The following is a 25,698-nucleotide window of genomic DNA, read 5'->3' on the forward strand; positions in this document are numbered from 1 at the left end:
GCACTGAAACTTAAGTTAGGCTTCCTAGCCTTGCACATCAAGCTTTTTGTATTGTGTGCGATAGCCCATTTCAGCCCTGTATATAGCACAGTTAGGAACATTATGTAAATGACGATAATTATTTCCATGTTAGACATTTATAATTTGTTCTTAATTTGCAGCTTTTTTCAAGGAGCAAACCTCCAAAGGGCCTCTATGTTTATGGAGATGTTGGTAAGTGTGTTAAAACAAGTTTTGGGTGGTACAAACAGCAAGTTTCCCATCTTTTGCTCAGAGATAACTTCCATTTCCATCCTTCAATCCACTATCAGCAAGAGAGTAGGATGAGGTAAGGTAAAATAGGGGGAGGAGGGGGCACTTATCTTAGTTTGCACTTTCACTTGTCATAGGGCATACCTGTAGTTTAAGGTAGTATCAGCATGTTAGGGTACAAATATTATTTAATGCATAAAGTGAGTTGATCTTGGGGAAGGAAATCATCTATAGGTAGGTTGTTAGATAACTCAGAATGTTGTTGCTCACTGCTGTTTGCTTTAGTTTAATGTATAGCTTTTTAAAAAGCTGTTCTTTTTCACTTTTGCTTTTCCCTAATATTTCTACTCATAATATAAGCCCTTATCCTCAATTTAGTTATTAGTGGATACTCTTAATGCACAAGTGGTAGTGTTACAGAACAAACAAGGGGGGCCTGGGACGATATACAATTATTGAAAAAAAAAAAAAAAAGCCCCCAGGTCCGTTATGTCCGCCGCCAGAGGAAAGACGTCTCTCAGTGCCAGAGATTAGTGAAAAGGAAAGGAAATGTCTATTTCATGCTATACAGACTTAAAGTAGTGACCTGATGTCTTCATCAAAAAATCCTAAAGTCCCTTAAAACACCCACAAACAGATACAGTCCTTCCTTCCTTCCCCCTTTGCCCAGTCCAGAGTACCGTATCTCAGGAAAGGGAATAGAAGTCTGTGGCTCAGGCAGTCCTCTGGTTCTTCCCAGTTAGTACTCCATCTCGACTGGGAGACCCCCCTGGGTTCCCGGCACCCTCGGCTGAGTCGCCGGGATCTCTGCTAAAACCAGGTGGTGGTTCCCCCTTCTAAAGCTGTGGGGGTCCCCACTCTGGCAAAGGCACATGGTCCTCTCTCCCAGGACCACGGGAGTCTCCACTCAGCCAAAACCACGTGCTTCTCCCTCCTACAAAGCTGTGGGAAGGGGGAGTCCCCACTGCCAAAGCCGCGTGGTTCTCTCCTCAATGGCTGCTGTGTGTGGGTTTAAATCCCCATGCCAATCTTCCTCTGCAGCCCCATTTCTGACTCCTCCCACACTCAGGCTTCACATGCCAGGACTCATATCCTTCCAGCTTTACTGGACTGCCATCATGAGTCTGGGCAGGTGTGGCCCCGTGTCATGGAGCCAATCTTCCCCGAGCTCCCATGCAGGCGCTGTAACTTGGGGGACCTGCCCCCAGTTAAGTCTTGGTGGGGTAGTTACTTCCAATCCCCTGGCTCAGAGCAGGGCCACAGCTATTTAACATATTAAGTGACCAGCCAAAGGCTATAGATATGTTAAATGACCATGCCAGAGGTTAGCTACAAGGCTGTTGCTATTGGAGAAACAGCTCTCAAAGGCCCTGCTCCATTTGTCCCTTCCCCCAACCCACACCTGGGGGGTGGGGGTGAAGACATTTTAAAATCTCAAGGACACCTTAAATTCTGGACCCCATTTCAAATGCCTATTTGGGGTTCCCCCTCTTGGCTGCACCCTGTAACCGTAGTATTTCCTTGGTCTCCCATTTCTATACCTTGGACACACAGACTCATATTTTCATGGAGAATTTATGAGCTGGGTGCTTACTTTCTAGATTTTCCTAATCAACTAATGTCTTACTTCTTCTCTGACTTCATTCTTGATGAAGTTGTCTGTTTTCTGCTTTCCATTCCCATCAAACAAATCCTTCTAGATCTAAACCTCTACCTGGTTACCCACATTCACTGATGTGATGAAGACAGCTCTTACTTTACCTGACCCTATTGTTTGCCAATCATTTCTTTAGTGGGATACTTACAACTCTCATTTACATGTAGAGGGATCAGTTTTGGTCCTGAACTAATAAAAAGCTTCGGGCCCCTGTAGCCATACCACATTCGCATTATGAGGGAGTGGTGGCAGAAGTTATTATCTTAGAAATATATTTAGTATAGTGCCTTAAAGATAAAACTTTGAACGTTTACTTTCTCGTCTTGAAGAAAGAGGGTCCTTCCTTTTTTCTGATTTGTTTGTGAATGCCACTAAGTTCCTGTTTCACATTTACAGATTTAGCGAACCTAACAAAAGGAGACTTGTTTAGATCACAAAAGTGAGTGATGGAGATTGCCCCTGAAATTCTTCAAGTTCCTGAAACTGACAGATTTTAAAAAATGTGAAACAAGCCAAACTATTTTTTCCCTTAGTTCATTAGCTAACTGGTATTTTTGACACCAGTGAATGCTTCCTTCTTATTTAGAAAGCATTAAATAATTACTCCAGGTGTTCATGATCAGTTTTATGTGTCTGCACCTTGGGGCACTGCCAGCAGATCTCACCCTGTTATTAGATCTTATTTGCCTCTTTGGAGAATCTATACTTCCTATCTCTTCACTTTCATGCCCAGTCATTGCAAAACCAATGTTTCATTTCTCCTCTTACTTTTTACCATATATGGGGATGGTTAGTAAAGATCACCTTCTTCTATTTCTGCAAAAGGACTTTTTTAAAAAAACATGAAAGTTGTTGGATTTTAGTTTGAAAAATACAGCCATATTCTAACTAATTGAAGGGAAGTATGTACAATAAACATCATGCATCTGAATGCTTGAAAGAATTAGAAAAGATGTGATAACATGTTTACATAGGCTGGGTGTGTGGCAACCTTTAGTTAGGAACATCTTTATAGTGTAGAGAGGAGAAGAGAAAGGGATTCCAAAATAGGAAGTGAGATGAACATTTCGGTGGCTATACTCAGTTTAGTTCAGAATGCTTATAAAAACAGGTACTAAATGATAGGTCAGACTCTCATTTGGGGAGGCTCTCTGGCTGGGAGAATAGCCTCAGAGTGGCTTCACCAGCTCTTATTCTTTACTATCTTCCTACCTCACCCCACAAATCAATACATGGCTTTTACTGCATCTTTAAAATATTGCGAAGAAGTCTAAAAATTATTCATTTGGTATCTTGCTGTTTCTATATACCTGGACAACTTAGATCTTATTCATCAACCTGCAGAACTATCCCTTTTTCAGAAACATAGATACCATCCAAAATTTTTTTGATATCCTTGTTTTTAACTGTTGTGGTTTGCTTAATCAGAGCAACTGAACTTGATACAAGTTCAATGCCATTTCCTTCAAGAATCAACTCATCATTTTGGGCTTGAGATACTGAACCACTGACACCTGACCTCATCTGAACCCTGTGGATATATTTTTTCCCAAGAAATTTCTGATTTCAACAAGAGAACCATTCTCCTGAATAACAACGTTGATGGGGAAGTGAGTGTGTGCACAGGCCTCTTCTTGTAACGGAAGCCCAGTGCATCACCCTCGATCACCTTCTGTGCACGACTGCAGATAGTGCGAGCAGTGGCAGTTCCTTTCCATTTCCCCACCATTTGTCAACCAGGAGCCTCTTCGTTTTCTTTCTGTGGAGGCTGGGTTCTACACTGGTGTGTTTGAAGTCCCTCTGCAGGGTGCCCTGGGGTCTTTGATGATAACTGTGCCTCCCTTTAGAGTGAGGTCGACATTTTTCTGGAATGTCGACAGTCTGACTGCTGAAAATGGTCTTCTGCCTCACAGTGTGGTAAAGAGTACTCTTTTCCTTTTTTAGACTTGGGAAACAGGTATTACATTTTAAGAAGTGATGGGAAGAGGATGTCTGTTTCTTAGAGCCCTCTTCCTTATTCCTGTACTTGGCTTGCCCTCTGTCATGCCCACTCGACTGTATTCCCTTTCTTTGTAGACATGTTCAGATGATTGACTCAGGTAACCCTCCATCCAGGGCACCCCAGTAGAGTACATACATAAATTGGATTATCATCATGGTTCAGTCTTGAAAAAAAAGTTTTCATTAATTAAATGCTTAGCACAAACCATGCAGGAACCTAATGCTGTAGTAGTATTTTGTGGCTCCCTTCTTACCCCACAGCAGGCTTTCTTACAACAGGGTTTCAGCTCTTGACTGGCAGATGGCAGTGGTGATGGTATTTTATCAGATAACAAACAGTCCTATTTGTTTATCAGTGCCTTTCTGAGAGTCTCTTGGTTTAACCTCACCTATTTCACATGGATAATTTTCACCAGTTGAAAGGTAGGCTGATTTTAAGGTTAGGAGTTGGGGAGCAGAACTCTGTTGGGTTTGGAGGCCATGATGGAGGATACTACTTACAGCTCCTTCTGTGGGGGGTCGCCTGTGAAACGGATGCCACGTAGCGGGGTGGGGAGCTCTTGAAGTCGTTTTTGGCTTCCTAACTATAGGCTTGAAAATTAGAACATAAAAGAGTTTTAGGTTTTACATATTAGTTCCTTAGCAAGAATCTTCTCTTAAGGAATATACAAGGTTTTATTAAGGATTCTGTATAAACTGAAGCAAATTGGGAAGTAGCGTTGGTTTCTTCTCTACCTTCTCTCAACATCTTTTGTCCTCATTCTTCCATTTACTTGACAAATGTTTATTGAGCATCTGTCTTGTGCCAGGCAGTGTGTTGTTTCTGGTGGTGTAATTGTGAATAAAAGCAGAGGCAGCCTTTATTCATCCAAAGCTCATACCCTGTTGCAATGGCTTTGAAGGATTTCTGAAGTATGTTTTACATCCTGACTCACTCTGTGAGTGCACACACGCCCCTACACACCTGAAAATAGTTCCATGAAAGAAAACTTGCCCTTACATGTGATGTATTTTGGTATTTTCTATTTTATTGCCCTTGAAGGTAACATTTTGTAAAGCTGTAGTATAACTATCATAACTCACTGAAATTACTCAGATTTCTCCAGTTTTACTTGTACTCATGTGTGGGTGCAGTTTATCCCCTGTGTAGGTTTATGTATCTGCCACCATAGTCAAGATACTGAACGATTCTATTACTACAAGAATCCATGTGTTGTCCATAATTTCCAGAGATATGATATTGAATACATACAACAAGTAGAAATTGTTCACCTTATAGTTTCCTGGTGGCCATTCTTTGCCTCACATCATGGAATATCACTCTACATACAAGTAGCCAAAGACTTAAGAGTACTTTCGTGTTGGTTTCAAAGCTCTTTCATTATATAGCTTCATCCTCTCTGGTACTTTGCCTTGCAATTTTCACCTGTGTTGGACTTCCATCATTCTGATCTCTCTTAACCCAATTCAGCCTGGGTGTTTTACTTGGATTCCCCTCTGTCCTCACCAACATAAAAATGGTATATCATTGGTATTTTAATTTGTATTTATTTTATTTCTGATGGAGTAATTTTAAAAAATATTTTTAAAGCTGTTTATATTTTTAGTGTCATTTGAATATTAATGTTATTTGCAATTGATCATCTTCCCCCTTCTGTTGATTCTGTGTCATTCAGTACTCTTTTTCAGCTGCAGGAAAAAAAACCCTCGGCCAGTTGAATTAGCTGAACCAGGGGATGAATTTAATGGTTGGTTTAATTGTGAAATCAAGTAATGATCTGATTCAGCCATGAGTAGAGACTTGAGCTTAAATAATATTTTGGGGATCTCTTCCTCCTTCCCTCCCTTTCCCTTCTCCTTCACCTTTTGATTCTTCTGCTTTCCTATTATTGGCTTCATTCTTGGTAAGAATTTGTTGATGTTATAGGAAAGAAGTCTCCTGGGATCTTCTAGGTTGCTCTCTCAAAAGGAGAAGGGCCTCGGCCGATGTGGGTTGGTTGTTGGAGCATCGTCCCATACACCGAAAGGTTGTAGGTTCCATTCCTGGTACAGGCACATACCTAAGTTGTCAGTTTGATCCTCAATCAGGGTACATAGGAAAGGCAACTGATTGATGTTTCTATCTCACTTTGATCTCTCTCTCTTTCCCTCTCTCCCTCCCTTTCTCCCTAAAAGCAATGAAAAAATGTCCCTGGGTGAAGGGGGGGAAAAGGAGAAAGGATCATTCTGATTCTCAGAATCCGTATTAATTCCCCCCACAGAACCTGACCTAATTGGGTCATATGCCCATGGCAGGGCCAATCACAGTATATAGGATAGTGGGGTGTTTTTAGTGGCCCACCCTCATTGTGCTATACTAAGTAGAGAATTTTTTAGAAGGAAGAGATTTAGGACAAAAGTGCCCAATGTAGTTTCTAATATCTCCTTATGCCTTAAGAGATATATAAGATTAAACCTCCAGGTTCCTTTAAGGCAGGTACTGGTATCAGTTTTGTTCATTAGAATATTCTAGACTTTTAGAATAGGGCCCCACACATGGTAGGCATTCAGTAAAAATATACTGATTAAATGAATAAGGATATTAATTTTATTTATGGTCATTTTGATATTTAGAAGGTTGAATTGCATGTATCCTAATCCATTAACTTTCTTTTTCTTTTATCTCTAGTAATTTTTTTATATAATGGTCTTGTTATATTTTGCCCATTTTTAAAAAAGATTTTATTTATTTATTTATTTTAGAATGAGAGGAAGGGAGGGAGAAAGAGAGGGAGAGAAACATCAATGTGTGATTCCCTCTCTTACATGCCCTATTGGGGACCTGGCCCCCAACCCAGGCATGTGCCCTGACTGGGAATCAAACCAGCAAACCTTTCGTTTGCAGGCCAGCACTCAATCCACTGACCCACATCAGCCAGGGCTATTTTAAGTCCATTTTAAAAAGAGTTAGCCCAAAGGTTACTTCAAATATATATTATTCACATTTTTGGTTAGATAATTCATGATTTCTGAATCTATCAATATACTGTGCTTTATGCAGCAGAATTTGAAACTTTATGGAATTACTTTTTTAGGTAAATGTAATGATTTAAATTCTGCTGCCACTCACTATATCAAGAGATATTGTACTGGATATTTTTGAAAAAATTACTTTTCAGTTTAAATGGTTTCATTATTAAAAACTTTCTGGAGCGAACTGTATTTTCATATACAAAAACTTTCTGGCAATTCAAACAGCATGGGCCCAAAGGCATCTATGGAGTGGAGGAATGCCTCCCCGCCGCAAATTTAAGACTCAGATCTCACTTCCTGAGCTGCAGCTCCCACAGGAAGAGCAGGGCGCCCTGGTGGGCGGGGCGGTGCTGGAGAAAGCAGAAGGGTGAGGGACAGGACCAGCACAGTTGGGTCTGGCCTGCCGAGGAGTGCTTGGTGGGAACCCAGCCTGAGCACTGCCACTGTCCCTGTTCTGCCAGGGAATAAGGCTTTCTGTGCATGCCCATGTTAAATGCCCAGGCTGTTGACTCTTCAATTACTAATGCAATCATAGTGATTAAAATGTCCCAGAGTGTTGAAAATTAGATAATCTAATTATAAGGGCTGACTGTATCAGAATTTCTTCAAGTAGGCTTTATTTTGAAAGACTTACATTCTCAGATTTTTGAAAAAGTGTTATAATTGGCAATCCTCCAGCTCTAATCTACTTCTATTATTTATTTTTGGTATTTATGTTAGATACTAATCTTTATTTTTTATTTTTCATATTTAAATTTTCCCATAGTGCCTGGGATAGTTCCTCACACTTAATGATGACCCCAAAATATGTATTTAATTAATGAAATTATTTTATTCATACTGGTGCTTTTTGAGGAGAAACTGAAGAGTGAATAATCTATAATTTTTGCCATTTTATAAACATAGTTTTCTGGTGGGAAGGGGAATAGCCCCTGTTATATTGACTAAATGTTGTATTTCCTAAAAACAGGAATTAGAAAAGAGTAATATATTATTTTTAACTGGTTTAACATTAAAAAAAAACTCCTTTCTGAAAAAGTAACATAGTCTTAAGCTTTTCAGTAGAAGAGTGTGGTTTCATTATCCTAAAGCTAATGAACAATCATTAGAGCAATCAGTACATACTGTTTAATAGTATCCTTTTTTTTTTTTAGGTACAGGCAAAACAATGGTGATGGACATGTTTTATGCTTATGTGGAAATGAAGAGGAAAAAACGGGTTCATTTTCATGGTTTCATGCTAGATGTTCACAAAAGTAAGTTAATTATCTGGAGAAGTGATTTTAAGTGAGGAAACAGTACAAAATAATCTTCCTTATTTTTAAGAATTCTGAACATTTTAATATTTAAAAAACAGATTTTTCTTAAAAAACTGAAAATGGAACTGCCTTTTGACCTGGAATTTCCACTCCTGTGATTACACCCTAAGAACCCTGAAACACCAATTCAAAAGAACCTATGCACCCCAATGTTCATACCAGTGCAATTTATAATAGCCAAGTACAGAAAACAGCCTAGGTGGCCATCAGTAAGTGAGTGGATCAAAAAACTGTGGTACATTTACACAACGGAATACTACCCAGCAGGAAGAAAGAAGGAGCTCCTACCCTTCGTGACAGCATGGATGGAACTGGAGAGCATTATGCTAAGTGAAATAAGCCAGGTGGTGAAAGACAAATGCCATATGATCTCACCTATAAGTGGAACCTAATCAACAAAACAAACAAGTGAGCAAAATAGAACCAGAGAAATAGAAATAAAGAACAAACTGACAGTAACCAGAAGGGAGGGAGGGGGATAATGGAGCAAAGAAGGGGAAAGTTCACCAAAGGAACATGTATCAAGGATCCATGGATAAAGACAAGGAGGGGGGATTGAATGTAGGAGGTGGGGGTGGGTAGGGCAGGGGAGAGTAATAGGGAGAAAACGGGGTCAACTGTAGTTGAACAACAATTTAAAAAAATAATAGATTTTTGCTTAAAGTAAGATTTTATTTAGTGCAATATTGAAACAATTAGTAATGTGTCCAGAGTTGGTCCTAAGGATAAATCAATACTTCCAAATGTGAGAACAGAGGTTACTATATGAAGGTCAGGCATTTTCTGTTTCTGCCAAGGATCAATAAGAAATGTGTAAACCTCACCTGTTTTAAAAAGTTACTCTACTATTCAGCCATAAGAAAAGATGAAGTACTGCCATTTTCGACAACATGGATGGTTCTTGAGAGTATCATGCTAAGCGAAATACATCACATCGAAAAGTACAAGAACCATATGATTTCACTCATATGTGAAATATAAACAGAAAGCCACAAACAAACTCATAGACAATAGTATGGTGGTTAACAGAGGGAAGGTGGGTAGGGCGATGCTCAAGACAGTAAAGGGGGTCAAATATATGGTGATGTAAGGAGGCTAGACTTTGGGTGGTGCACACATGATGCAATACATAGATGATATATTGGGTTGGCGAAAAAGTTTGTTGGTTTTTTTTTTCTGTAAGATGGCTCTAGGAGCACTTAGTCGTCTTTAACTTCATTTGAAACAATTCTGTTGGATTGTATTGTGACAGCTGTCCTCACATCATTCGTTTAAAAAAAATCAGAATTGGTGAATTTTTATGTAGCCATTTTAATATTGAAGATAGAAGAAAATAAGTAAATTTTTGGCATATTGTGCCTAATTATTTCAAGGAAGTTAAAAATGCAACTGAAACTCAAAAAAAGATTTGTGTGGTGTGTGGAGAAGGTGCCATGACTGATCAAACATCAAAAGTTCATGTGAAGTTTTGCACTGGACACTTCTTGCTGGATGATGCTCCACGGTCAGGTAGTCCAGTTGAAGCTGATAGTGGTCAAATTGAAATATTGAGAACAGTCAGTGTTACACATGTGGGAGATAGCCAACATACTACTAAAAATGTCTGAATCAATAAAGTTATTGGTGAAAATGAAAACTGTGTCTTTTATTTTACAAAAAAAAAACACCCCATGACATTTTGGCCAGCCCAATACTACAGAATTGTACACTTGAATCTTAAGTAATGGTATTAAGTAATGTCACCCCAGTCAATTTAATGAAAAAAAGAAATTATTCTTGATTAGGCTTACAGTTTGTAGTTGTATGTGTCCTTTATTGCTTTGTCAGTGTTCTTATGTTATTTCACTTCTGCATTATTTGTTTATCAGTTACATTGTAACCTCCTTGGGTCAGGAACATTGTGCTTTTCTTATAATACTTTCAGCATTAAGTAAACATACAATAAATGAAGTGGGACTGTCTTTAGTGTATCAGGCTACAGACAAGAACATTCTGATTAGATATGCTAGACATAGGGCAGGACTACCTTCTTTGCATGTATCCTTGAAATTCTCAGGACTAAGATTGATCTGTTGGTCCATCAAGTCACCATCTAGTCATCTGGTCAACTACTTTGTCATCTCCAAAATGATTGAAGAGTAGAGATGGATGGACCCCAAAATATCCTTATAATCATGGGAATATAATCATATGTAAGCAGCTTATTTTGAGGTAGAGAAAATGCAACCAATTTCAATAATCACATTAAATTGTATGTGGAATTTACACTTATGTTTACAGTAAAGTTTCAGTTATTTAGAGATTTTAAAAAAGATTTTATTTATTTATTTTTAGATAGGGAAGGAAGGGAGAAAGAGAGAAACATCAATGTGCGGTTGCTGGGGGCCGTGGCCTGCAACCCAGGCATGTGCCCTGACTGGGAATTGAACCTGTGATGCTTTGGTTCGCAGCCCGTGCTCAATCCATTGAGTTACACCAGCCAGGGCTATTTAAAGATTTTAAAAATGTATTCTGGCTGTCTAAAAAGTACTATTACTACAATATTTGATTTTGTGTTTAATTTTATCCATTTAAGGAATTTACCGCCTTAAACAGAATTTGCCAAAAAGGAAACCAGGATTCATGGCTAAGTCATACGACCCAATAGCCCCCATAGCCGAGGAAATCAGCAAAGAGGCGTGTCTCTTATGTTTTGATGAATTTCAGGTAAGGTAGCAATGTTTCTGCATGTAGAATCATATACTGAATGAAGTGTGAATATTTAAAGTCTGTTCCTGGTTTTATCATTGTTTTATAAGTTGATTTGAATTATCTCTTATGACTTTAACATTACTTTCCAATTTAGGAGTTGGCACACTCCAGCTTGAACCAGACACATCTGGCCCATCAGCCTTTATGTGACCAATGAAAAACAGAGTAATTTTTATATTTTTAAAAGGTCATTAAAAAAGAAAAAAAACTTAACAGAGCCCATTTGTGGCTTGAAAAGCCTAAAATATATATTGTTCAGCCTTTTATAGGGAAAGTTTGCCTACCTTGATAATCTAGTCAATGGATTCACGTTTCCCCAACACCATGATGTAGATAATGTGATCATTACAAAATAATGTGCCTTTAAAGATGTTTGAGTTTTTAAATCTCTGTATAATGCTTTTATATGATTCACATATCTCATTTAAGCCTCACAGCTAACTTATATGTGATGAAGGGAGAGCATTGTTATAGTTGAATTTTTAAAGTTTCTTCTAAGTTTTAGGAGTCTCTGAAATTGTGACTCTAGGTTGTCAGTATTTACTGATCTTTATTTTTTATGAGAGCAAATATAGGATGAAGTCAAATGCCATGTTGTATATGTCTTATGTTTATTCTGTCTCCTGTGTCATGCCCAGGGTGGTGGTGGTGGTGGTGGTAGTAGTGGTAATAGATGCCCTAGACTAAGAATTACTTCCTCTTTGACTTCATTCTTTATTATATCTGAAGCATAGTAGTTGGTTTTCTATAATGCTTAAGAGCATTATAGAAACTGAGAGCAACTGAGAGCATCATAAGAGCAACTGACTATTGGAGTTAAAATAGGAAAATCCACAAATACTGAATGTAAGTTTAAAAATAGAGCTTCACACCAAAGCTTTTGAAAAATATTTCTGAAGCTGAGTGCAGGGACTCCTGAGTCTGATTGCCTAGAACAAAGGCCCAGAGAACTTTTCAAGGGTAGGAAACTAACATTCATTTATGCTCACCCTTTGGTAGATCCTGGGTGATTCACATAGCTTGTTTCATATTTCTGAAGAGATGAGAGAATTGCCTTGGTTGAATTCTAGAACTTCTCCAGTTTTAAGATTCTCTGAAATTATGCATTTAAATTGGTAGTAAATTATTTCTTGTTCTTTTGTGATTAAAAGATTGGGTTAGTGGAAATATTATATGGCCAGGCTGCCTTTATCCCAAATGAGGCAACTCAATCCACATAGCTAACAAAAATCTTGGTTTATGATGGAGGAGAAGAGGAATTTTAGCTAGGAGTGGTGTTACACCGTACCATTTGGGGAAGAGGAATCTTTACTTTTTTCTCCCTTAAGTCATTTTACGATAGCCTGACATCTACCCTTTGTATTGCAAAAGTACAAAGGTCTTTAAAAGAAAGGCTTTTGACTATAAAGGCATGGGTTTATTTCTGGGCTCTCTATTCTGTTCCATTGATCTATGTGTCTGTTTTTATGCCAGCACCATGCTGTTTTGATTACTATGGCCTTGTAGTACAGTTTGATATTAGGTAATGTGTTCTTTGTTCTTCTTTCTCAGGATCATTGTTGCTGTGTGGGGCCTTTTGTGGTTCCATATAAGTTTTGAAATATTTGTTCTGGTTCTTTGAAATATATCATTGGAATCTTGTTAGGAATTACCTTGAATCTATAGATTGCTTTGGTTAGAATGGATATTTTAATGATGTTAATTCTTCCTATCCATGAACACAGTATGTGGTTCCACTTATTTGTATCTTTTTTAATTTCTCTCTTCAGTGTCTTATAATTTTCCATGTACAGGCCTTTTACATCTTGGTTAGGTATATTCCTACAGGTTTTACTCTTTTTGAAGCAGTTGTGAATGGGATTGTTTTCTTGATTTCCATTTCTGTTAGATATTGGCATATAAAAATGCATCTGGTTTCTGGATATTAATTTTGTATCCTGCTACTTTGCTGAATTCATTTATCAATTCTAGTAGTTTCTTGGTGGAATGTTTGGGGTTCTCTGTAGAGAATCATGTCATTTGCGAATAATGACACTTTTACTACTTCCTTTCTAATTTGGATGCTTTTTATTTCTTCTTCTTGTCTGATTGCTGTGGCTAGGACTTTCAGTACTGTGTTGAATAAGAGAGTTGAAAGTAGGCATCCCTGTCTTGTTCCTGATCTTAAGGGGAACACTTGTAGTTTTTGCCCATTGAGTATGACGCTGGTAGTGGGTTCATCATATATGGCCTTTATTAAGTTTAGGTATGTTCCCTCTATTCCCACTTTGCTGAGACTTCTTATAAATAGTGCTGGATTTTATCAAATGCTTTTTCTGCATCTATTGATATGATCATGTGGTTTCATCCTTCATTTTTTTATGTGGTGAATCACGTTTATTGACTTGTGAATGTTGTATCAACCTTATATTCCCAGAATAAATTCCACTTGATCATGGTGTATGATCGTTTTGATGCATTGCTATATAGGGTATGCTAATATTTTGTATTTGACAAGGAAGCAAGGATATATATAATGGGCTATTGGCAGTTTATTCAATAAATGGTATTGGCAAAATTGGACAGATACATGCAGAAAAATGAAACTAGACTACCTTCTTACACTACACAGAAAAATAAATTCAAAATGGATCAAAGACTTAAATGTTGGACCTGAAACTGTAAAAATCCTGGAAGAAAACATAGGTAGAAAAATCTTGGACATTGCTTGTAGCAATTTTTTATTGGATATATCTCCCCAGGCAAAGGAAACAAAAGAAAAAAAAACAAATGGGACTACATCAGACTAAAAACTTTTTGCACAGCAAAGGATATAATCAACAGAATAAAAAAAAAACAATCCAAAGAATGGGAGAACATATTTGCCAATACATGTGATAAGGGGTTAATATCCAAAATTTACAAAGGACTTACAAAACTGAACACCAAAGAAACAAAGAACCCAATTAAAAAATTGGCAAAGGACCTGAATAAACACTTCTCCAAAGAGAACGTACAGATGGCCAATAGACGTACGAAAAGATGCGCAATTTCAGTAATAATCAGAGAAATGAAAATTAAAACCACAATGAGACACCATCTCACACCTGTCAGAATAGCTATCATCAATAAATCAACAAACAAGCACTGGCAAGGCTGTGGAGAAAGGGGAACACTTTTGCACTGTTGGTGGGAATGCAGACTGGTGCAGCCACTGTGGGAAGCACTATGGATATACCTCAAAAATTAAAAATGAAACTGCCTTTTGACCCAACTATCCCACTTCTTGGAATATATCCAAAGAAACCCAACACATTAATTCGAAAGAACATAAGTATCCCTATGTTCATTGCAGCAGTATTTGCAGTCGCCAAGATATGGAAGTAGCCCAAGTGTCCATCAATAGAGGAGTGGATAAAACAACTATGGGACATTCCAAATAGTATGGAATACTACTTGGCCATAAAAAAGAATAAAATTTTACCCTTTGCAACAATATGGATGGACCTGGAGAACATTATGCAAAGTGAAATAAGCCAGTCAGAGAAAGGCAATACCATATGACTTCACTCATATGTGGGATCTAATGAGAAAACTGAACTAACAAGGAAAATGGGGACAGACTCATAGATGGAGAGCAGGATGTCAGCTAGTGGGGGTGGGAAGTTAGGGTATAGAGGGATTGAGGAAAGAGGAAAAAGGACTCATGGACATGGACAACAGTGTGGTGATTACTGGGGGTGGAGGTATAAGGAGACTAAAAGGTAATGGAAAAAAATACAATAAAGTTTTAATTTTAAAAAAAAAGGCTTATAAAAAAAGATGTTCCCCTGCTACTCTGAAGAAGTGTACTAAGTACACCAGGGCAGTATTGCAGAAGAAAATGGGCCTCATTTAGTTCTCAGACTAGCATCAGTTACCAGTTATGCTGCCTTCGACAACAAAAGTCACTGATGAATCACTGAAGGCCGTCTCTCATGGTTTCTCATTGTGAGTCTCTTGAATTAGCTTGAAATAAAATTGAATTGGCACACTTAAATTTTGGATTAAGGTACTGAAGTTACAAAACTTTTAAGTATATTATTATCCAAATTTTGTAAAATAATTTGTGGTTTACAAACATTTTGACATACTTCATTTAATTCTGTAAAGTAATTATTATGTTCATCATATAGATGAGAGATGTAAAACATTAGAATTTCCTATGTAGCATGTAAAAATTATTAACTTAAAAATATAACTTTTAAACAATCAGAATTGATTGGCATATTGACATGAGGAGCATTTGGTAAGACTATTTTGGTTTAGGAAGCAATGAAAATCTGGCTGTGCAAAGGAGATCCTGAGAAGATTTATAGCAAGCAGGGCCAAATTACCTGTTAGGCACAATAATCACAGTACCTGGGGTCCATGATACTTTTAGGGGCCCATGATAATATTTTAATTTCTTAAAATTTTTTTGTGTATTTTATTGATTATTCTATTACAGTTTTCCCAATCTTTTCCCATTTATCCCCTCTCTGCCCTGCCCCCGCTTCCTCCAGGAGCCCCCCCCGCCCCGCCTTAGTTCATGTCCATGGGTTGTACATATAAGTTATTTGAATTCTCTGTTCCCTATACCATTTTTGACCTCTCCCCATCTATTTTATGCCTACCAATTATACTTCTTATTACCTGTACCTTTTCCCCCCTATTTCTTGTCTCCCTTTCCCACTGAAAACTCTCCATGTGATGTCCATTTCTCTGATTCTGTTCCTGTTCTAGTTGTTTGCTTACTTTTTATTTTCATTGTTTTTCCTTTTTTTAAGGTTCATTTGTCAATAGTTGTGAGTTTGTTGTCATTTCACTGTTCATAGTTTTTGATCTTCTTCAATTTCTTAGATAAGTCCCTTAACATTTCATATAATAAGGGCTTGGTGATGATGAACTCCTTTAACTTGGCCTTTTCTGGGAAGCACTTTATCTGCTCTTCCATTCTAAATGATAGCCTTGCTGGGTCATGACCTCAAATACTTCTTTCCAGCCCCTTCTTGCCTGTAAGGTCTTTTTTGAGAAATCAGTTGATCGCCTTCTGGGAACTCCTTTGTAGGAGTCTGCTTTTCTCTTGCTGCTCTTAAGATTTTCTCTTTGTCTTTAATTTTGGGTAACTTAATGATGATGTGCTTTGGTGTGTTCCTCTTTGGGCCCAACCTCTTTGGGACTCTCTGGGCTTCCTGGACTTCCTGGAAGTCTATTTCCTTTGCTGGATTGCAGAAGTTTTCCTTCATTATTTGTTCAAATAAGTTTTCAGTTTCTTGCTGTTGCTCTTCTCCTTCTGGCACCCCTATGATTCAGATGTTGGAATGTTTCAGGTTGTCCCAGAGAGTCCTCATCCTCTCTTCATTTTTTTGGATTCTTGTTTCTTCATTCTGTTCTGGTTGAATGTTTATTTCTTCCTTTTGTTCCAAATCGTTGATTTGAGTCACTTTTGGTTCCCTGAATATTTTGCTTTATTTCACTTTGGGTATCTTTCATTTGTTGTTTCATTTTTCAACAAAGCTCAATCAGTTCTGTAAGCATTTTGATTACCAAAGCTTTGAATTCTCCATCAGATAGGTTGGCTATCTCTTCATTACTTAGCCCTCTTTCTGGAGTTTTGCTCTGTTCTTTCATTTGGTCCCTATTTCTTTGTCTCAGCACACCTGTTATGTTGTAAGGGGGTATGGCCTTAGGTATTCACCAGGGCAGGGCAACTCTCCTTGCTACACTGTGGCTTGGTCTGTGGGGGAGGGTCCAGAGAGGGAAAAATGCAGCTCCCCTGCTCTGCTCAAGACCACTTCCCAAGGAACCCTTGTGTGAAGCTGGGAGTTTCTCCCACCATGGCAACCCTGGCCGCAGTCTACAGTCAGCTCTGAGTCTCAGTTTCCTGTTCAGCCAGCCCCACCCACATGTCCACAGCCTTGCCCCTGGTTCTTTACGTCCTCCCCTCTTACTGATCTGGTTGGTCTGGCTGACTGTTTCTTTAATTCTTTGGTTGTTGGAGTTGTATGCAGTTTGATTTTCTGGCACTTCTGGTTGTTTATTGATTTTAGATTGGTTGTTATCTTCCTTTTGGTGCAAGGAAGCAAAAGGTTTCTACCTATGTCTCCATCTTGGCCAGAACTCTCTCCTAACTTCTTTAAAGTTTGCAGAAAAAGTGAATATGTTAGTAATTGATTCAGCCTGTCTGTCTGTATGTATATTATATTTGTCTTGTACCAACACAGTAATAAATTATAATTTATGTATATGCATTAATTTATTTTTAATTGAGGAAGGTACTCACAAGGGTAAAAGTACCTAAGTCACATGAAAGTGATAATGCTGCTCTGGTAGTGACTTCGTAACAGAAACCTGGTTGCTCTGGGCATTCTCTGTTTAGTTCAGATTTCAGGAGGTTGATACACAGTTGGGAAGATGGAAAGAAAGCAACTAGCAGGATACTGATGTTCTAAATGAGCTGAGCTTTGCAAAATGAATGCAGCCAGCAAAAGGGATATTTCAGGTTACATGTTAAGTATAAGGGAGATCAAGGGGGAGACAGGTCCTTTACTCATGTAAAATACTGTTTTCTAACAGAGAAAGCGGATGTGATGGATCATCACTGCCCCATCAAGAATTGGTTTGATGTTCATTCACTCACCTACTCATTCAGTAAAGAGCTTTATTATATAGCACAGGACCTTATCTGTCTCAGGTCATAAGGCCCATGACCTTATGGACCTGTCATAAGGACCATGTCTGGTCATCCAATCTGTAGTAGCTAGTCCACAAACTTGTCAACAACCTTGAACTTGTGTGGTATTGCTTGAGGTTTAGGTCAATCTTGTACTTCCTCATATCTTTGAACAAAAAGGCACAGAGGGAAGTTCCCACTTGGTAAGAGACAGGAACAAAGAGACAGAGGAAGTAACTGAATTACATTAGGGGAAGGAGTGCTAGCTCTCCAGAGCTATCTCTAATGCTAGGCCAAGCTCCGGTTCCCAGGAGGTGCTATCAGTGCTGTTCCCATCCTGGAGTCTCAAGTAAACCTGTGGTCTTTAGCTGAATCTCCGGTTTCTTGCAAACAGAGACTTGATGAAACGGGAACTATTCAACTCATGTTTTGCTCCTATCTTCTATGTCAAAAGGGATTCCCCTATGATCTATAAAAGATGCATAAATAGAAGTACTGTCACCTTCCTGAATATAAAATCTGTTACCTCCAATGGAAGGAGAATTACCTGATGAACTAAAGCCCAAGAAAAGCAAAGAGATGAGGTATCTACTAGGGTGCTTTGGGCTGCAGGTAACAGAAAACCCAACTTATAAGGGCTTAAACTAAGGGGGATCTGGGAATAGTATGCTATGTAAGACAGTATCATTTCTTTTGCTCAAGCCCTCCTGTGTCTTCTCTAACCTTATCTCCTATATTTTCAGCCTCACTCATTGCTCCCTACTGTTTCCAATCCTAGTTTTTTCATAGACTAGGGAACCGTAGCTAATAGTGAGTGCTTTACCAAATGCTACTTTCTCACCAGGGCTCTGAAGGAAATATATGCAGACACTGTAAAACAATACTGAATGCCAAATTGATTGCTTTTATTTGATCCCAGATTTTACTGTAGCATTCTGGAATGTTAGAGTTGACAACACAAGAGACCCTTTTTCCTTGAACAAGTTGACCTGAATGTCCTAGAGTGAAAAATGTAAATAATTTTGCTATTTTATTTCCTCTACATTTTCAAACTTGAGCCTTGGAACTTATCATTGCATTCAAGAAAAGGCCAATATCTGCATATACCCACTGGTGAAAAGTGCCAGAGAAAGTGAGAGTATATGGGCCAGAGTGTGTCCTCTAAGGACTGATGTGATCACTGAGCAGGCAGAGCCTGGGTTTCTTAGGTTCGATATCCTGGATGGTTCTCTGCTGGTCTTAGAGAAGCAATTCCAGCACACCAAAACTGGATTATTACAAGTTCAAATCTCTTGTGTATCCCTTTTCTAAAAATCAAGAGGGTAAAAGGATACCCCAAATATTGCTGCACCAGCACTCTAACACACAATATCCACACAATTTAGAACAAACATGCAGTCTTTGCACTGGACATTCCTTGAGCATGGAACACGGAACAGTATTCCCCAGATACCCATCAGAATAACTCACTTCTTTAGATTTTCAGCTCCTTAACAAGGCTTATCTCTACACCATTTAAAATTGCAGTTTTCTGTTCACTTCTGCACAACCGATGCCCTTTACTCCCCTTTTTTTCGTGACATATATCTCCTTCTAACATATATATTTACTTATTATGTTTATTGTTCATGATATATTTTTCTCCATAAGAATGTAAACTTGAAGGCAGGAATCTTTATGTTGCTAACTGATGTTTCTCGAATGTCTGGAAGAGTGTTTGAGAATGAGTGAGTGACAAGAATGAGTGAATGAAGGAATGAACAAATGAGTCCCAGTGCCATAGGATAACTATTGAAGTAGTCTTCCAACTAAATCCCCCTTCCCTCATATATAGCAACAACCCTCATTTTTTTCCTGTCAACATTCTGAATTATCTTAACACTTTTGTCTAATTTAACAGGTATCTCATTGTTTTAACATGTATTCCTTTAAGTAATAATGGTGGAATTTTTTTGATGTTTGTTTACTTACTAACTAAAAGCCATCTTTTACGAACTGTTTGAGGCAATGCCCATTTATTTACTAGACTGCTTACACATTTTATTATGTATATAATAAAATGTATATTTACATTGTATAATATTAGCTACTATGTACTTAGTACTTTCTATGTGACTACGTTCTTAACTACTTTATTATGCTCTATATCATTATATCTACAGCTAAAATTCTATATAGCTCTCTATAAATAATATGGCACTGTACTAACATACACACTATTTTATAGTTAACATATCTTGAGGATTTACTATATTTATCATAACAATTTTATAAGTGCTGCATTTGTGTATTGATGAGGAAATTAAGGGTCAGGGAGATTAAGTGACTTGTCCAAGGTTACTCAGCTAGTAACTTTTGAATCCATTATCAGTGTTCTTATTCACTAGGAGTAACAGCTGTGTTATATGTTCTCCTTGGTATATGATATCTTCTATTATGGTTTGAAATGTACAGATCTAGACTTGGTGGACTTTTAGTAGATGTTTTTAATGATAGAACCTAAAAATTATTCTTAAGCCTATTAAACCTAGTGTAATGCATTACTGATTTACTAGAAAAGAATTTTGTAGGCACTTGAATCTTAATGACAGTATATCTACAATTACCACTTCACTTTTAAAATTGAATCCTATTAGTAATCTTGATTTTTAACTAGTTATTATCAGTCTTTAGGTGGTGTTATTGAGAGAGAGAGAGAGAGAGAGAGAGAGAGAGAGAGAGAGAAGATAGCGCCCACAACAGCAAGAGAGAAACATTGCTTTATTGTTCCACTTATTTATGTATTCATTGGTTACTTCTCATATGTGCCCTGACTGGGGATTGAACTCACAACCTTGTTGTATTGGGACAAACTCTAACCAACTGAGCCAGCCAGCCAGGGCCTATTCTTCCTTTTTTTATGCTCTTGAACTTAAGGTATTTTTAAGACTATGTTTTGGTAGCATTCAGGTTGTATCTGCAAATCATATTCCTCATTAGCTTGGTTGTCTTCACTTAGTGTAGTATTTCAGTTTTATCTGTGGTAATATTAGGTACATTATTTTGTTTGAGAATTTGTCTAGCTGGTTGTTTTTATGTGTTTTAGTTGCTGAAATAAAAAGGACAGGTTTTTGGCCCTGGCTGGTGTAGCTCAGTGGATTGAGCAGGGCTGTGAACCAAAAAAGACAGGTTTTCCCTAATGTTTTCTTTAGGGTTTTCTTTATGGCCTCCTCGAATGTTTATATTTCTTATTAAACCGTTTCTGAAAAGTGATTCTGAAGATATCAGAATACTAAAAGAAAGCTATTTTTTAAAATGTTATTTCTTCCTATCTCTTTTTTAGGGACACTGGATAGATGTTTTACTAATATGATTTAAAAAGAAAAAGGTTTCCGATGAGCAGACTATCATGCAAAATTCTCCTCTGTAAGCTATCAATATCATTTAAAAAATAGTTTTGCCCATTTTTATAAAACAGGAAAGCTATTAAAGACTGCTAATAAAAACAGGTGCTTATTTTTGTGCTAATACTAATTACTGATAATGCATGCTTATGTTTGTCACTCATTACATGGCACTGTACCAATCAGTGGAATGACTGAGACTCAAGCACTTACATATGTAAATTAACCATTACATTTTTTTTCTCTTTTTACTTAAGTGAGTCATAATGGAAAGCAACTCTAGGTCATAAAAAATCTTTTCTCTTTAATGCTAATGAAATGTCTCCACTCTCTGTATTAGCAGACTACCCTTATTGGTAATCTGTAGCCTTCTCTTTTGTTCCTGGTGGTAATGAAATGCTGGGTGCTGAAAAGCCTGCTCCTCAAGAATGTGTGGCCAGTTGTCTTCTGTTCACTTATACTGTAAAATTACTGTTCCCCAGCAAAGCTGAACAAGTGCGGGGACAAGATCAAAAGAGTATACATTGGCACCCGCTACACCAAGTGACTCCTGCTTTATTAATTAGCCACAGCTTCTCCGAGTTAATTTACTCTTACAGAGCAAAAGCACTCTGTAATACAGAAACAACAAATGATAATTTAACCACGAGTCTTTATTATTTGCTTTCTCCAACTTTCTCTTTAAACCTTTGCACTGTGTTATATGCTAAATGTCCCTTTAGTTTTCTGAATCTTAGGGCACAAATGCTTATTTTAAATTTTTTCAAAAACATCAGTGAAATAGTCAAATGACCATTTTTAGTCTCTAAAATTTGGTGACTTTTAAATGATATCATTTTTTTTTAAAGTCAGTGTATTGGGAATCCAATTTAAAAGTGTAGTTGCTTCTAAAATTTGCAAGCTTGTTCTGTCCTCTCATCAGAAATTCCGCTGGTGTTTAGGCATTTGAAAAGGGCCTCCTCTGTGAGTGTTTTTTTGCGGAAGCAAAATTTGACAGTGATCCTAAGCTCCCAATTAATTAATATCAGTACTAATTTCCTTTCATTTTAATCACTACTTTGTAAGTTCCTGAAATCTTTTTAATATAAGAACCTTCAGTAGGTTTTTAGTTTATGTTTTAAAGTTTTAGCTTGAGACAGAAAAAACCATCTGCATATTCCCATATCCTGGTCATGTTTTGTTTTATTCAAATGGGAAGGAAATAATTAAACTTTTGAGTTAGATATCGGCTGTAAAGAGAAAGTGACTGAGACCTGTCCCATCCAGGTTGTCGTTGTTAGTTGTGGTAGAACCAGCTAGTTGGTAACTTACAGTATTTTGATCTAATTTGAAAGAATTCCAGTAGTTTCTATGTATTCTAACTTGATTTAAAAATAACAATGTGATATATATTGTGTGACATATTTTATGAATATATTGAGATTATCTAAAATTTAAAATGTATTATTAAAGAAAGATCAAAACATTTCTACATTGAGAATATCTAAAACCCATGCTATATTCATAACGGAGGGTATGATTAATGCAATCTTCACTATACATTTATTTTTTAAGTCAACTTACTTCCCTCCTTAATTTCTGTATTTCATTGTGATTTTTAAAAAGTCATCATGAAGTTTATTTGTTAATTGTGCATTTAAAAAAATAATTTTAGAAAAGATCAATAGTTATGTATCTCTGTACTTTAAATAGTTTTATCTGCATTTCTCATTTTGTCAAAACATTTAAAAATTTTTGTTTATTGATTTTAGAGAGAGAGGGAGAGAAAGAGAGAAGGAGTGAGAGAGAAAGAGAAAGAGAGATAGTTGTTCTGGTTATTTATGCATTCATTGGTTGATTCTTGATGTACCCTGACCAGGATCAAACCCACAACCTTGGTGTAGTATCTGATGCTCTAACCAACAGAGTACCCAGGCCAGAGCTAGAAGTTGTTTTTTTTTTAAAGTACTGTGTTAACCATTCTTGTAAGTTGTTATTTTTTATTTATTTTTATTTTTTGTAGAAGGAATATTTGTGTTTACAAAGGTTAGGAGAGGCTGGCTGTGCTGGAAGTGACTGCAGTGCCTTTTAATTATTCATGGACAGTAATAGAAGGCACTTAAAAAGAACAATGAAATTGCTTATTTTTGTGATGGGCCATCTGTTGAATTGTTTTGTGCAACAATTGCACAATAGTATCTATGTCATATCATTCTATTTTCAACAGCAGCTGATTATGTCTCACTGGCTACTTGTCCTTATTTCTAAAGTTCCATGACCATTTAAAGTCACCTTTTGAGAGACCTTTACCAAAAAGGTATTAGGAATCTCTTACAGTCTGTGTATTTTCTCTCTCTCTCTCTTTTTTTTTTTGAGGAGGTGGGTTTTGATAGGAGTAGGAGGAAGGAGTTGGTCATGTTCTAATTAATTAGACTTCATAAATGTTTAGGACAATTATGTATGCTTTCCACCTGTAGTTTATAAAAGAAGTTAATAAAGAACCATTTGATAATTTTGTAGAAATGATAGGCTTGCAAAAAAGCAGAGTAAAGTTTAAAAAAAACTACTACTTTTTTGTGCTTTTAATTATCTGCTCTTTTGTTCATGATGATAATTAGAATTTTTCTCTTGGAATTCACTTACATTCTTAAAAAAAAAAAGAGCCATTAGCAAATTTGTTAGAACAGAAGTGAAATTAAAATAAAACAAATGTGTTGTTGTCCGTAGGTCACTGACATTGCTGATGCCATGATTCTGAAACAGCTTTTTGAAAATCTGTTCAAAAATGGGGTCGTCGTTGTGGCAACATCCAACAGGCCACCGGAAGGTAAAAAACAAACCGTTGTGCTAATCTCATTCAATTAAGTGGGAACTAACAAACTTTTAAAAATCCATAACTTTGTACTTATTTTATTGTGTTAACAAATCTGATGACTTTGCTTACCATTAGTTTTAAAATGGACTTAATCTGAAAAACCAGTCAGTATTTGTATTTGAAAAATGTTTATATTCCTTGCAGACTAGATCCAGGTGATCTGCTGTGTTTGATGCACTTGCTCTTTTTCTGAGTATTAGTCCTACCTATATAGGAAAAATTGCAGGCCTTCCTAACTGCTTTTTATGAGACATAAAAGAAGCTCAATGAAATGGAAGGCAAACCTTCTAATTACATTTTAGAAAAAAGGCTTAAAGCTCACTTGCATAAGTAGTTTCTAATACTTCATTAATTATTTCTAAAACGCACTTGTGGTTTTATTAGGAAATTATTTAAGAAGTAAAATACAAGTAATATTTACAAAAAAATGTTTAAAATCTCCCTGTCAAGATACCAATGATGTATTTCACAGAACTAGACCAAATATTTCAAAAACTTATATGGAACCACAAAAAACCCCACACAGCAACAGTGATCTTGAGAAGAACAAAGTTGGAAGAATCACATTACCTAATATGAAACTATACTAGAAGGCCATAATAATCAAACCAGCATGGTACTGGCATAAAAACAGACACATAGATCAATGGCACAGAATAGAGAGCCCAGAAATAAACCCACACCTTTATAGACAGAGGAAGCAAGCACATACAATGGGCAAAAGATCGTTTATTCAATAAAATGGTGTTGGGAAAATTGGACAGATACATGCAGAAAAATGAAACTAAACCACCTTCTTATGCCACACACAAGAATAAATTCAAAATGGATGAAACACTTAAATGTTAGACCCCAAACCATAAAAATTCTAGAAGAAAACACAGGCAGTAAAATCTTGGACATTGCTTGTAGCAATATTTTTTTATGATATATCCTCAGGCAAAAGAAAAAATAAGCAAATGGACTACATCAAACTAAAATCTTTTTACATAGCAAAAGAAACCATCAACACAATAAAAAGACAACCCACAGAATAGGAGAATATATTTTCCAATACATCTGAGAAGGAGTTAATATCCAGACTTATAAAGAACTTATAAAACTCAACATCAGAAAAAATAAATAATCCAACTAAAAAATGGACCTGAACAGACACTTCTCCAAAGAGGACATATAGATTGTCAAGAGACCTATGAAAAGATGTTCAATATCACTAATCATCAAAGAAATGCAAATTAAAACCAAATGAGATACCATCTCACACCTGTCAGAATGGCCATCATCAATAAATCAACAAATAGCAAATGATGACAAGGATGTGGAGAAAGGGAAACTTTTTTCACTGTTGGTGGGAATGCAGACTGGTGCAGCCACTGTGGAAAGCAGTATGGAGATACCTCAAAAAATTAAAAATGGACCTGCCTTTTGACCCAGCAATCCCACTTCTGGGAATATATTTGAAGAAACCCAAAACATTAATTCTAAAGAACGTAAACACCCCTATGTTCATTGCAGTGTAATTTATAATTGCCAAGATGTAAGTAGCCCAAGTGTCCATCAATAGATGAGTGGATAAAGCAACTGCGAGATATTTACACAATGCAATACCACTTGGTTATAAAAAAAGAAGAAAATTTTACCCTTTGTGACAGTATGGATATACCTAGAGAACATTAAGCTAAGTGAAAAAAGCCAGTCAGAGAAAAGCACTACCATATGATCTCACTCATGTAGAATATAATGAGAAAACTGAACTAACAAGGAAAATGGGGACAGACTTATAGATGGAGAGCAGG

The 25,698-nt window shown here is 37.0% G+C and overlaps 1 protein-coding gene across 2 annotated transcripts in view; it reads left to right on the forward strand.

Moving 5' to 3' along the window:
- AFG1L (AFG1 like ATPase) overlaps positions 1 to 25,698 on the forward strand; it is a 196,291-nt gene that overhangs the window by 47,150 nt on the left and 123,443 nt on the right. For both annotated transcript variants that reach the window (XM_028510644.2, XM_028510643.2), the window contains exons 3-6: positions 162 to 213; positions 8,077 to 8,178; positions 10,817 to 10,947; positions 23,755 to 23,854. In XM_028510644.2, the coding sequence (XP_028366445.1) occupies positions 162 to 213; positions 8,077 to 8,178; positions 10,817 to 10,947; positions 23,755 to 23,854 (385 nt within the window). The remainder of the gene's footprint in view (positions 1 to 161; positions 214 to 8,076; positions 8,179 to 10,816; positions 10,948 to 23,754; positions 23,855 to 25,698) is intronic.

The sequence above is a fragment of the Phyllostomus discolor genome, chromosome 4 (assembly GCF_004126475.2).
Source record: "Phyllostomus discolor isolate MPI-MPIP mPhyDis1 chromosome 4, mPhyDis1.pri.v3, whole genome shotgun sequence".
NCBI lineage: Eukaryota > Metazoa > Chordata > Mammalia > Chiroptera > Phyllostomidae > Phyllostomus > Phyllostomus discolor.